Below are 14,820 nucleotides of genomic sequence, written 5' to 3'. Positions count from 1 at the left end.
GAGGGGGGAGGATGGAAGAGCCAGGGCCAGGAACTGAGGCTCCCGCCCCCTCTCTGCCTCCTCTCCGCCCCTCTGCACTATTTGCAATGGGGAGAGGCGGGACGGGGCGGGGCTAATTCCCGGACCTTAGCCCCGCCCCCGTCCTGCCTCCTCTCATTGCAAATAGTGCAGAGGGGCGGAGAGGAGGCAGAGAGGGGGCGTGAGCCTCAGTTCCTGCTTCTGGCTCTTCCATCCTCCCCCCCTATGCACACGAGGACAACGTATGTCGGCTCGGTGTGAAAACCGAGCCGATATACGTTCGTGTGAATGCACCCTTACACTGTGTAATTGGATACCAAGAAGATTGCAGCTGTGATCCCCCACTAACCTCCCCCCCCTCCCCCTCCCCCTCTCTCCCTTCCTTTTATCTTCATAACTAAAAGTAAAAACATACTTCCTGGTCTTTGTTTAATGAATAGATAACAGTCAACCAATAGTTTTAACATCTAGTGAGCCTGCCTGCTTCATATATAATTCTGTGTAACCCTTCCGTATGGGGTACAGAGACTTGGACGTCGTATGTTCCTCTGTACCATGTCGACACAATAATAAAGATTCATTTCCTACATACCCTGGATGTCGCATCAGATATCAGATCGTACATCCCTGTACTGTGACATCACTGCGTGCACCCTTGTGCCATAAGGACACTATAATATTTATAAAAATTAATATCCAGGTTTGACTTCCTGCGATTGAGCAGACTTATTGGCCCCCATGGTCTCCTCTGAAGTAAGTTTGATATGTTTTATCTCCTACTGAGGATCTAATTGGCTACTTGTACCCCTTGTAGTGCGGGAAATTGTTTTTCATTTTACTTCATCTTATAATAATAATGTCTTTTATATTTTTAATTTGCTGGTCATAGTGTCCCTGAAGGAGGGGCCCACAGTTACTTCTCACACCCCTGTATATATTATATTTATATGGCGTACTGTGAGGGGTCGCAGGGGTCACAATACATGTTTCTGTATATAGTGATATGGAGCATGCTGGTATAACCTGGGTATCTCCTGTATATAATTATGTATGTACAGCTGGTATAAGTTATACATCTCCCTGTATATAGTGATATGGAGCATGCTGGTATAACCTGGGGATCTCCAGTATATAATTATATACATACAGCTGGTATAAATTATACATCTCTTTGTATATAGTGATATGGAGCATGCTGGTATAATCTGGGGATCTCCTGTATCTATATATATAAAGCTGAAAGCCCTCACTGACTGACTGACGACTGACTGACTGACTGACTGACTGACTGACTGACTGACTGACTGACTGACTGACTCGCCAAAAGTTCTCCAACTTCCCGATGTCGTAGAAACATGAAATTTGGCGCAAGCATAGATTATCTCCAAAATAGGAAAAGAAATTGGGTCCCAACTCGATTATTCAATTCTAGCGCAAAAGAATTGGCGTCAAAATTTAACGTACATAATCTAAATCACTCACTTCCCAATGTCGTAGAAATGGGAAATTTGGCAGGAACATTGATTATGTCATAAATAGGAAAAGCTAATGGGTCCCAACTCGATTATTCAATTCTATGCGCAAAAGAATTAGCGTCCAAATTTTACGTGCGGAATGTAATTTTCTCACTTTCCGGTGTCATAGAAACATGAAATTTGGCACGAGCATTGATTATGTCATAAATAGGAAAAGCAAATGGGTCCCAACTCGATTATTCAATTCTAGCGCAAAAGAATTGGCGTCGAAATTTTACGTGCGGAATGTAATTTTCTCACTTTCCGGTGTAATAGAAACGGGAAATTTGGCACGAGCATTGATTATGTTATAAGTAGGAAAAGCTAATGGGTCCCAACTGTATTATTCAATTCTATGCGCAAAAGAATTAGCGTCCAAATTTTACGTGCGGAATGTGATTTCTTCACTTTCCGGTGTCATAGAAACATGAAATTTGGCACGAGCATTGATTATGTCATAAGTAGGAAAAGCTAATGGGTCCCAACTCCATTATTCAATTCTAGCGCAAAAGAATTGGCGTCGAAATTTTACGTACGGAATCTAATTTTCTCACTTTCTGGTGTCATAGAAACATGAAATTTGGCACATGCATTGATTATGTCATAAATAGGAAAAGTTAATGGGTCCCAACTGCATTATTGAATTCTAGCGCAAAAGAATTGGTGTCGAAATTTTACGTGCGGAATGTAATTTCTTCACTTTCCAGTGTCATAGAAACAGGAAATTTGGCACAAGCATTGATTATGTCATAAATAGTAAAAGCTAATGGGTCCCAACTCCATTATTCAATTCTATGCGCAAAAGAATTAGCGTCCAAATTTTACGTGCGGAATGTAATTTTCTCACTTTCCGGTGTCATAGAAACATGAAATTTGGCACGAGCATTAATTATGTCATATGTAGGAAAAGCTAATGGGTCCCAACTCGATTATTCAATTCTATGCGCAAAAGAATTAGCGTCCAAATTTTACGTGCGGAATGTAATTTTCTCACTTTCCGGTGTCATAGCAACGGGAAATTTGGCACGAGCATTGATTATGTCATAAATAGTAAAAGTTAATAGGTCCCAACTCCATTATTCAATTCTATGCGCAAAAGAATTAGCGTCCAAATTTTACGTACGGAATCTAATTTTCTCACTTTCCAGTGTCAAAGAAACGTGAAATTTGGCACGAGCATTGATTATGTCATAAATAGGAAAAGCTAATGGGTCCCAACTCCATTATTCAATTCTAGCGCAAAAGAATTGGTGAAGAAATTTTACGTGCGGAATGTAATTTTCTCACTTTCCGGTGTCATAGAAACGGGAAATTTGGCACGAGCATTGATTATGTCATAAATAGGGAAAGCTAATGGGTCCCAACTCCATTATTCAATTCTATGCGCAAAAGAATTAGCGTCCAAATTTTATGTACATAATCTAAATCTCTCACATTCCGGTGTCATAAAAACGGGAAATTTGGCACGAGCATTAATTGTGTCATAAATATGAAAAGTTAATAGGTCCCAACTCGATTATTCAATTCTAAGCGCAAAAGAATTAGTGTCCAAATTTTACGTATGTAATCTAATTCTCTCACTTCCTGATGTCATTTTATATAAAGGAAACGTCGCATGGTTACCTCCACATGGTGTTTCCTGGGTAACGCAGAGAACTATGCAAAATGGTGAACATATGTTTTTCCTCAGTATCTCTAAAGAAACCACGACTTCATAAGATTTTCTGGTGAACACCAGATAAACACCAGTACCTCGGGCGAAGCCGGGTATATCAGCTAGTATAATTATATATGTACAGCTGGTATAAGTTATAAATCTCCTGTATATAGTGATATGGAGCATGCTGGTATAACCTGGGGATCTCCTGTATATAATTATGTATGTACAGCTGGTATAAGTTATAAATCTCCTGTATATAGTGATATGGAGCATGCTGGTATAACCTGGGGATCTCCTGTATTTAATTATATATGCGCAGCTGGTACCACTAATACATCCTGTATACAGTGATATGTACCATGCTGGTGTAACCTTGGTATCTCCTGTATATAATTATATATGTACAGCTGGTATAAGTTATACATCTCTTTGTATATAGTGATATAGAGCATGTTGGCATAACCTGGGGATCTCCTGTATATAATTATATATGTACAGCTGGTATGTTATACATTTCCCTGTATATAGTGATATGGAGCATGCTGGTATAACCTGGGGATCTCCTGTATATAATCATATATGTACAGCTGGTATGTTATACATTTCCCTGTATATAGTGATATGGAGCATGCTGGTATAACCTGGGAATCTCCTGTATATAATTATATATGCGCAGCCGGTATAACTTATACATCCTGTATACAGTGATATGTACCATGCTGGTCTAACTTGGGTATCTCCTGTATATAATTATATATGTACAGCTGGTATAAGTTATACATCTCCTGTATTTACACTATTAAAAAAACGCATGTTTTCTTGTTTGTTTTTTTTAAACCACTCACAGGTTTTTAATGCGATTTTTAATTGTGTGTAAAGTGTGCAATCAAATACAGGAAATACCCAGGTTATACCAGCATGGTCTATATCACTATACAGTATGTACAGCTGGTATATGTTATACATCTCCCTGTATATAGTGATATGGACCAAGCTGGCATAACCTGGGTATATATAGTATATGATTATATGTGTACAGCTGGTATAACCTGGGTATATACTGTATTTAATTATATATGTACAGCTGGTATAACCTGGGTATATACTGTGCATGGTTATATATGTACAGCAGTTATAACATGGGTATATAATTATATATGTACAGCTGGTATAACCTGGGTATATACTGTGTATGGTTATATATGTACAGCTGGTATAACATGGGTATATAATTATATATGTACAGCTGGTATAACCTGGGTATATACTGTGCATGATTATATATGTACAGCAGTTATAACATGGGTATATAATTATATATGTACAGCTGCAATAACCTGGGTATATACTGTGTATGATTGACCACTTTACACACAACCAAAAAACGCATCAGGAACCTGCATGTGGTTTAAAAAACCCCCCACAAAACGGCATGTACTGGTTGAATCCACGTGCGGTTTTTAATAGTGTTTGCAGTTTTTTGATGTGATTTTAATTGTGGTTCAAAAATGCAACAAAAAACTTGAACACAGTCTTAGGCCGGCTGCACACAACCAGGTCGGACTCCGCATGCGGGAGCCGGCAGCGCAATCTGACCCTGTGCCCGGCTGGCATCCGCACGTACCTGTGATTTCTTTCTTCTTATTGTAGTACGGATGGTCTACATGGTGAGCTGTCGTTTTTTTTAAAATCCTTTTCCCGCGCCGTTGCTAAGTGATCACTCGGGTGCCTGCGACCTTTCTGCAATGTCGTTGCGGTAGGGCCACAGGTTGGGCAGCTTGCACTGAGTTCAATGGAGGCCATCCATGCGGAATCCGCACTAAAATAGAGTATGCAGGGAGTTTTCCTCTGCGATCAGAAAATCGCAATTGATTTCCGCTCGTATACAGGAAAAAACGCTTTTCTCTTGCATGTTATGGAAGGTATTTGCTGCGGAACCCAGAGGCGGATGCCCGCTCCCGATTCTGCAATGCAAATCCTTCTGTGCGCAGCCGGCCTTAGGCTAATTACACACTGGTGAGTCTGATATTGGGCCATCAAACTGCCCAATATTACGCTTGCCAACGTGCGATGTTCCCACAGATGGGAGGGGTTTTTGTGTTAAAAGCAACTCGCATCATATTGGGGAAGTAGCGCTGCTTTTAGCCGCGGCAGAGGATCGCAGAGTGTTTCCCATTGTTTTCAATGGGTACACCTTGCATTGCATCACACTTACATGCACCGCGTATGCCGTGCGATGCTGTGCCGGCCCCATTGAAAACAATGAGCAATGAGAGGTGTTTCAATGGAACACCCAAAGATAAGATATACAATGATATTTTAGTGCGATGTGTATGACCCCATTCAAAAGGATGGGGTTCATATTTGTGCGCCTCACGATGCACGAATTTTCGCGGCTATGTGAAAGCAGCCTAAGGCAGCTACCAGCAGATTTTCATATAGTGAGAGAAATGAGTCATGTATAGCAAGCTTACGCCAAGGGGCTAGATCATGTATGTAAATTAGCACGGTTTAGGTATGGGTACGGGTACAGATGAAGGGGAGGGCCCAGCAGGGCCCCTGAGCCTTTAGGTACGCCCCTGGCCCTGGAGGAGGGGCCTGCAGTTACTTCCTACACCCCTGCATATATAATATGTGTATATCCGGTAATGTGGTAGAGTCACACACGAAAAACTCGGAGTCGGTAAAGAGATTTTTATTCTGCGGTTTGATAATCGCCATCATTATCTGGAAGGAGTTGCAGTTGTTTTTCCTGCTGTAGTAGGAAATAGCTGGGACCTCGCCGCCTGTATCATACACATGGATATTGCATACGGAGGTCTCCTAGAGAGGAACCACATGAATGTGAGGTTGGGGGTCCGTCTGATCTTCGGGGGAAGAGATGAGGCTGGGTATTGTCCCCTCACCCCCTTTATTTCAGCCAAGTGTTACTTTAAATAATATGTACATTATGTGTTTAGGGCTGCACTAGTTCCAGGTCAGTCCTCCAGACTGCGGAATGCCGTCTGCATCTCTTCATACAGCTGGGCGTAGTCGGCTTTGATTTTGGCTTCTCCATCTTTAACAGGATCCTAAGGAATTAAAGGTCAGTGCACTTGACCATAATGATACCACACACTGCAGTGCCCTCATATAGTACCACCACATGGCTACCACAGTGACATCCTGCACTACTAGCTGGAACTTGATCATAATGATGCCACACACTGCAGCACTCCCCCCCATATAGTACCACCACATAGCTACCACAGTGATCTCCCACACTACCAGCTGGGATAAGTAGAGTCTTTGTCGAGAAGCCTGACTATTTTAAGCCATAACAATGATTGTATTAGTCAGCGACTAGTGGAATGTGAACCCTGTACAGACACCATCTTCTGCCCTCCATGGAGTATTTTGCAAGTTTTGCCACACTTACCTTGAACTTCATAGAGGTGAGTTTGTAGAGAAGATCCCCAAGGTTCTCTCGGATGATGGCCCATGTGATCTTGTTCTCGGCCTGGGCTGTGGCCTCAACCGCATGTCGGGCCATGTCATAGAAGGCGATCATATTCTGTAGCATCCCCACCGTCTTGTAGAAGGGACAATACCTGTGCAGAAGGGAGATCCATCATCATGATGGAGGAGTACTCAGAGACGTCTCCTCCACCTCTGACCTGCTGCACGTCCCTCACCTTGCTGCACAGTCTCCTTATCACAGCTACTCAACCAATTTTCATGTACCAGGACTTGCTTGTCTTTTATCTCTGCTCTTCTGGTTCGCCGGCCTGTAATTTGCAGTCCCCCCTTACCCCACACCCTGACTCCTGGCTACACTTGTGAGCATGCAGCCACTTTATCCTTAGTATATCACGGCTGGTACTTGTAGTATCAAGCCTGATTCTGTTCCCTAGACCCTTAGTTACCTTGCTGAAACTTGTAGTTTTTCTGCAAGTAACTATACTGCCCAAGAAAGGAAAACAGCTACAGTTATGGAAACAATCTGCGCTGTACAGACTGTGGCGCAGATTTCCATCCCAATGAACGGTACACTTTTGGGTGCATTTTGTGGCAAATTTAATTTGGAATTTGTCCCATTTTTGGTGAAATGCAATAAGAGTGAGAACAAAGGGTCGGCTCTTCTTTCCCTAGAATCTGTTAATAATCGTTTGTCCACATCCAAAGAGAAGTGCAGTGCAGCCTGAACCAGATATACCATTATCTCCGACGCCATGAGCATGTTACCTGTCATAGGAAGAGTATCCATTCTGCTGGAGAAAGTCGTCCTTTATCAGTTTGGCAACTTCCAATGTGATTTTATCGGCTTCTGCCAGGGAGCCCTGAGAGGGAGAGAAGAGGACAGTGGACATCAGTGACTGTTCTCCTGCCTTCCCTGACTCACTCCTAGAGAAACGTTTTTATGGTGGGACTATGGAGAAGGGGAGGAGGAGTCGCTTATTATGTTGATGTCCTCTCCGTCCTTAGCCATGTGTCATCCCTTAAAGGGGTTTTCTGCCCTATTTTCAACTGATGATTGCTTGCTAGACTTTAGTAGTTGATGGGCAAGGGACTACCTCACAGCTATCCAGTGCAGCCGGCTGGCCATTGTCATCAGCGGTCAAAAGAGGAAGTCAGAGTGCCAGTTTCACCTCCATTGAAATCAATGGTAGCGCTGCACTGCTACACCAGTTTCCCAGAGGAGCATGCATGTCGGTCCCTCCCAACCTTTATACCTTCTTCCGTGAACCCTGGGAACAGACATAAAAATACAAGGAAGCGGCAGTGGTGACCAGCACTGTCCGTACCATTTATGTCAGCACATTTTCACTAATTTAGGAAAATTAACCCCTTAACGACGGCCCCATCGGGATTCTACGTCCTCAGAAAGTAGGCTTTAATCTTAGAGGACGTAGTTTTATGCGTCCTCTTTGGATTAATGCCCACTTGCCTGAGGACGTGACAGCTCCATGCTGTCGGTGCCCGCAGGTAGCCGACAGCATGGAGCTGTCATCCCAGGATGCGGGCAGTCCCCCCGGCATTGCGATCGGCGCTATCCAATGGATAGCGCCGATCACAATAAAGTAAATAAAACTGTCAAAAGAGTTAGTTATTCAGCTGCCCTGATGGATTGGATCCATCAGGGCAGCTGAAAATACTCACCCGGCTTGTCTGCGGTGTTCCCCGAGGATCGGGTCCTCCCGGACCCGCCGCCGGCCTTCTGCGCATGCGCGCCAGATGATGACGTCACGCGTATGCGCAGAAGCCCGGAAGCCCCCGGCAAATTTGAAATCTCCTGGCTCCCAGCTCCTGAAGGTAGCCGGGAACCAGGCGGTGTTACCAGGGACCGCTGTGAGCGGTCCCCGGGCACGCAATCGCCGCTATCCATTGGACGTCGCTAAGCGACGGTGAGGGAAATACAAACAAAAAAAAAATTTGTACTGCGAATGACCGCTTGTGTGAGTAGGCAGTTATGCGCAGTACATTACGCGGCTGTACGCAGGGTCACAGCTGGGCTCACAGCTGGAATCCGCTGTGGGCCTCCGCAAACGGATTCCACCTACGGCTGCGTGAGCCTGGCGTTATTCAGACCACTACCTGTAATACGCAATTTACAAGAAGCCCTGGGAACGTTCGCCTTCCTGCAGTTCCAGGAGCAGCTTGTTAAGCGTCTTCTGTGTGAGACCGCCGCACATCATCAAGCTTACGGAGGCTCACAGTGCGACACGTTTTACACCCCATCCCTGCCGCTGAGGTCAAGAAATACCCCCAAAAAAGCATGAGAGGAGGGGGGATACCTGGTTTTATTGCCCCATGGGCCCATTCCAACCAGACTCCGTAATTACCCCTGTCTTTGGAAATACCACACAGTTCACATTATTACTTTTATCTAAGATTTGGGGAACGCCGAAAAGGGTGCAGAGTGTGTGTGGGGGGGGGGGATATTTTTAGGGAGTCAATTTTTATTCCGTACAAATGAACAATGGGGCCTGGGATTTATTCAGTTGTGTCCTGCAATCCAACGGGTGTTCCCTGCATTACAGGCCTTGCCATGGGTCCTTTAAGTAGATTAGGGCCACAAGGGGTATGTTTTTGAACACAGAACAGATGGGGGTATCCATTTTGGGGTGAACGTCTTCATTCCTGTGTACACTGTACAAAAAAAACAGTTTTTAAATTGACAAAATTGCCAAAAAAATGAAAATCGTAATTTTTTCCTTCTGCATTGCTTAGATTTATTCAAATACTGTGGGGTCAAAATACGCAGTACACCACTAGATGAATTCATTAAGGGGTCTAGTTTTTAAAATGGGGTCCTTTGTGGGGGTTCTTTATCGTTTTGGATGCTCAATGGCTCTACAAGTGGGCAATGGGGCCTGGAATTTATTCAGTTGTACCCTGAAATCCAACGGGTGCTCCTTCCATTATAGGCCTAGCCATGTGTCCTTTAAGTAGATTAGGGCCACAAGGGGTATGGTTCTGAACACGGGACAAACAGGGGTATCCATTTTGGGGTGAAAGTCTTCATTCCTATGTGTGCTTTACAAAAAAAACAGTTTTTAAATTGATACAACTGCCAAAAAAATGAAAATTGTAATTTTTTTCCTACTGCTTTGCTTAGATTTATTCAAAAATTGTAGGGTAAAAATACACAGTACACCCCTAGATGAATTTGTTAAGGGGTCTAGTTTTCAAAATCGGGTCATTTGTGGGGGTTCTCTGTCGTTTTGACCGCTCAAGGGCTCTACAAGTGGGCAATGGGGCCTAAATCACCTTCATGCTAAATTTCTGTTCTGAAAGCCACCGACTACTCCTTTCATTTTGGGCCCCGTTGTGCATCCACACATAAGATTAGGGCCACAATGGGTATGTCTCTGAACACGGGACAAACAGGGGGATCCATTTTGGGGTGCAAGTCTTCATTCATGTGTGTGCTGTACAAAAAAAGCAGTTTTTAAAACGACAGAATTGCCAAAAAAACGAAAATCACATTTTTTTCCTTTTGCTTTGCTTGAATTCATTCAAAAACTGGGGGGTCAAAATGTTTAGTACACCCCTAGATAAATTCGTTAAGGGATCTAGTTTTCAAAATGGTGTCACTTGTGGGAGTTCTCTTTGGTTTTGGCCGCTCAAGAGCTCTACAAACGTGCTATGGGGCCTAAAACGCCTTCAAGCAAAATTTATGTTCTGAAAGACACCGACTACTCCTTTCATTTTGAGTCTCGTTGTGCATCCAGACATAAGAATAGGGTCACAATGGGTATGTTTCTGAACACAGGAGAAACGGGGGTATCCATTTTGGGGTGTAAATCCTCATTTCATGGGCACTTTGGGAAAAAAATATGTCTTTAAAATTACATATTTGCAAAACTATGAAATTTAATTTTTTTCTCCTCTAAATTGAATTAATTCCTGAAAAAAACTGGTGGGGTCAAAATACTCATGACACCCCTCAGTGAATATATTAAGGGGTGTAGTTTTTAAAATGGAGTCATTTGGGGGGGGGTATCTATTATTCTGACACTCATGAGCCTTTGCAAACTTGGCTTGGTGCAGGAAAACAAAGTGTTCCTCAAAATGCTGAAAAGTAATGCTAAATTTGTACATCCTATAAATGGTTAAAAAAAAAACACAAAAGTTTTTCAAGTGTGCATCCAGAATAAAGTAAACAGATGGAAATATATGTATTATCAAAAATTTGTACAGTATGTTTGGACATATTTGAGATATTACAGTTGAAAATGTGAAAAAATGACAATTTTTTCAAAATTTTTCCAATATTGGTACTTTTAATAAATATACACAAATTATATCGTTCTCTTTTTACAACCAAAATGAAGTACAAAATGTGGCGAAAAAACAGTGTCAGAATCACTTGGATATGTAAAGCCTTTACGGAGTTATGCTACGTTGAACGACGCATGTCAGATTTCCAAAATTTGCCTCCGTCACTAAGGCGCAAACAGGCTTCGTCACTAAGGGGTTAATTTCTATGAGTAGTTGGAGCCTGACAAGGTGGACCTAAGAATGGCTGACAATATGGGACACTGCAAGAAAACCTTGTTTTTGTAGATAGCAGTTGAGCTCTAGTCCCATGTCTAGTTGAGTACTTATGTGTCCTTGTGGACTGAGGCCCAAAAAATGCTTTGTGTGCACTACTGGCCTCATCCAGCCATGACTAACCCAGCACAAGCCAGAGGTCTACTTACCTTCCCCACCAGCTGGACGATCTCCGCCAGGTCCTCCTCTTCTTGCAGAATTTCCTTGGCCTTTGTCCTAAGAGGTATGAGCTCTGAGAAGTTCCTCTCGTAGTATTCCTCCAACGCCCTCATATATTTGCTGTAGCTGATAAGCCAGTTCACAGATGGGAAATGTTTTCTTTGTGCCAACTTCTTGTCCAAACCCCAAAAAACCTGCGAGAAGACATGAAATCGGATGAGGGCTGTGCACATGTATTCTCCGTGTTACAGAGGAGTGGCAGGAGCAGGGACAGGTAAATACTAATGGTCTCTGGGATAGAATGGGGGTCTCCTGCCCTTGTGTGGCACCCCAGAGAAGATAAATGAGATGGAGTGGCGGCCATGCGTGGTGTGGTTAACCTCAATGTAGTTTATATCAAAGATTGGCGACAGCAGTATTGGTGCAAAAAGTTCCATCAAAGCTGCAATGTTTCCACTCAAGTGTTCTTTGTTAAGCATACAGAATACATCCCTCCCAACCCATCAGAGAGTGCGCTCCTCCCCATGTCCACAAACAGGGACAACTAACCAGTCATGAGTGCACTCTATCCCCCGGGACTTTTAGGAATGAAAACCCTGGCCAAGGTGGGGGTCTTTGACCTTATGGGATTACTTGAAAGGCCTAATGCTAGCGAGTGGAGTTAAACATGGTGCCACGATTGTGATGGCGCAGCAAAGCACTGGATGTATCAAAGTGCTAATGACGACTTGTCTGTCAAACCGCGCGTGTGTGTGATGTGTCATCACAGGTCCTTTATCCTTCTTCTGCGCTGAATGAGGAATTATGGGCAAACTACATCCCCCGCAAACCCCTGCGACCTCAGTTGCTATGGGTACAGCAGTACTCAGTCTGGCAGTTAGTACCTGGTTGTGAGACTGCTGCACACCTGTGTGAAGACTCGAATAAATGACACTTCACAAATTTACACATATGTAGCTTGTGTGCTGACAGGACTTGTGATGATGTCACCATCATGTGATCAATCACATGGTCGCTGAGCTGAATGAGGTATTATGGGTGAACTACATCCCCCACAAACCCACATGGCCTCAGTTGCTATGGATACAGCAGTAGTCAGTCTGTCAGTTTGTAGCTGGTTGTGATACAGCTGCACACCTGTGTGAGAGCTTTAATAAATGACACCTCACAAATGTCCACATACATAGCTGGCAGTGCATATTGACCAACAACAGTGAAGCATAGACCTTCACCACTATCCTCACATCTCCTGAACATGATATCATGTCATCTCAAGTGCTAATGCCGCCAACACCAGTCCAGCCTTCATCTTATTGTCAACCGTTGTCCAGTGTTGGAACAAACAGTCGCTGTCGTGCAAATATGTCACCACAGAGGGTTTAACGCCACCGTGAAGCTAATGCAGTTTACATGACACAGTGAAAAGCCATGATGTCACCTCAGCTAGCAGCTGAAGTTTGTACATCTTGCGGACCTCATATGCTAAAGCTATGAGCGAACATGTCTCCTCGTAAATCACGTGCAGCTCATATGCGAAAGCAACGTAGCAGAGCTCTTTGTGTATGTGTGTGTGATGTGCATGTAGCAGAGCTTGTGTGTGAGGTGCATGTAGCAGAGCTGTGTGTGTGTGGCGTGCATGTAGCAGAGCTGTGTGGCGCATTGCGCCACCAGAAGCACTGGTACTATAATTTCCTAATAATTACTAGTGTATATTAACCAGAACCACTTACGAAAGAGCTGACAAGATTTTGTATAGATTGGGCATATGTTGGAAAGGCTCAAGTTGACACACGCCTTGCTGCTACTTCGGAAAACCTAGGAGACTATGTATACCCCAATGTGTTGTGCCGAATATTAGAAAGGACATTTTAGATTGTAGTGAATAGCTGGTTACTGTTGCTTTAAGAAATTGATACCAAAACCGTAGTTCTGTGATGTAACATTATAGTACACCAAGCCCTCCATAGCATGACAGATTGATGCTATGCATTAGTTCCCCGCGTGGAGTCTGCCTGGCATTGTATCATATAGCAGTCTAGATGCTCGTTCGTTTATGCAGTGGTGTCCATGTGTGATCACTGCACGCAGTGCACAATGCTGCTCCAATTCTGGTGATACGGACCAGTGTAGGACCACCAGATCTTAAATAAACCAGCTTCCTAGAGGATGTCTATGGCTACTGTCAGACATTTGTTGGCCTGTCACCTTGGCTTTTGCCATAACGGTGATCCTTGACAGCACCAGCGCCCATACACATCTTACACTCACTTAATCAACATCAATGTCACCTGCACAACACAGCGCCATAGACGGGCACAGCAACACTGCAAACCTCACCTGCACTATGCCCAATGTGGCCGATGTGACCGGATCCGAGAAGTCACCTCCTGGAGGGGACACCCTGTAAGTGCAGAAAATAGCAAAACATTATAAAGAAACCTCTGGTAGTGGGCAGCAGTGAGGTGAGTGCTGGTCCATCTGTATGAGTGTTGGGAACGTCTGCTAGGAGGCGTCAGTGAGTTGTGTGCTGGTCCATCTGTATGAGTGTCTGGCACATCTGGTAGGGGACGGCAGTGAGGTATGTGGTGGTCTATCAGTATAAGTGTTGGGCACCTCTGGTAGAAGGCGGCAGTGAGGTGTGCGCTGGGTCATCTGTATGAGTGTCTGACACATCTGGTTGGGGACGTTAATGAGGAGGGTGCTGGTCTATCTGTATAAGTGTGTGACACATCTGGTGGGGGTGGCAGAGGTGTGTGTGCGGGTCCATCTGTATGACTGTTGGGCACATCTGGTAGGTTTGGTAGTGAGGTGCGTCCTGGTCCATCTGTATGTGTGTTGGGCACATCTAGTAGAGGGTGGCAGTGAGGTGTGTGCTGGGCACATTTGGTAGAGGGAGGCAGTGAGGTATGTGCTGGGTCATCTGTATGAGTGTCTGGCACATCTGGTAGGGGGCGTTAGTGAGGTGGGTGCTGGTCTATCTGTATAGGTGTGTGACACATCTGGTGGGGGTGGCAGAGGTTTGTGTGTGTGTCCATCTGTATGACTGTTGGGCACATCTGGTAGGTTTGGTAGTGAGGTGCGTCCTGGTCCATCTGTATGTGTGTTGGGCACATCTAGTAGAGGGTGGCAGTGAGGTGTGTGCTGGTCCATCTGTATGAGTGTGTGGCTCATCTAGGAGGGCGCGGTAGTGAGGTGCTTCTTGGTCCATCTGTATGATTGTTGGGCACCTCTGGCAGTGGGCAGTAGTGAGGTGTGTCCTGCTCCATCTGTATGTGTGTTGGGCACATCTAGTAGAGGGTGGCAGTGAGGTGTGTGCTGGGCTATCTGTATGAGTGTGTGGCACCTCTGGTAGGGGCGTTGATGAGGTGTGTGCTGGTCCATCTTTATGAGTGTTGGGCATCTCTCGTAGAGAGCGGCAGTGAGGTGTGTGTG

General features: G+C 44.4%; 1 protein-coding gene across 2 annotated transcripts in view; it reads right to left on the bottom strand.

Moving 5' to 3' along the window:
• Positions 1-5,871: 5,871 nt before the first annotated feature.
• The window catches only part of LOC136633274 (V-type proton ATPase catalytic subunit A-like), a 48,905-nt gene continuing 39,956 nt past the window's right edge, over positions 5,872-14,820 (bottom strand). For both annotated transcript variants that reach the window (XM_066608880.1, XM_066608879.1), the window contains exons 11-15: positions 13,726-13,789; positions 11,379-11,582; positions 7,417-7,511; positions 6,611-6,782; positions 5,872-6,263 (exon numbers count right to left, since the gene is read on the bottom strand). In XM_066608880.1, coding sequence (XP_066464977.1) covers positions 6,171-6,263; positions 6,611-6,782; positions 7,417-7,511; positions 11,379-11,582; positions 13,726-13,789 — 628 coding nt within the window. In that variant the 3' untranslated portion in view covers positions 5,872-6,170. The remainder of the gene's footprint in view (positions 6,264-6,610; positions 6,783-7,416; positions 7,512-11,378; positions 11,583-13,725; positions 13,790-14,820) is intronic.

The sequence above is a fragment of the Eleutherodactylus coqui genome, chromosome 6, assembly GCF_035609145.1.
Source record: "Eleutherodactylus coqui strain aEleCoq1 chromosome 6, aEleCoq1.hap1, whole genome shotgun sequence".
NCBI classification, from domain to species: Eukaryota; Metazoa; Chordata; class Amphibia; order Anura; family Eleutherodactylidae; genus Eleutherodactylus; species Eleutherodactylus coqui.
The sequence above is the reverse complement of the archived record's forward strand: the minus strand, read 5'-3'. Positions and strand labels throughout refer to the sequence as shown.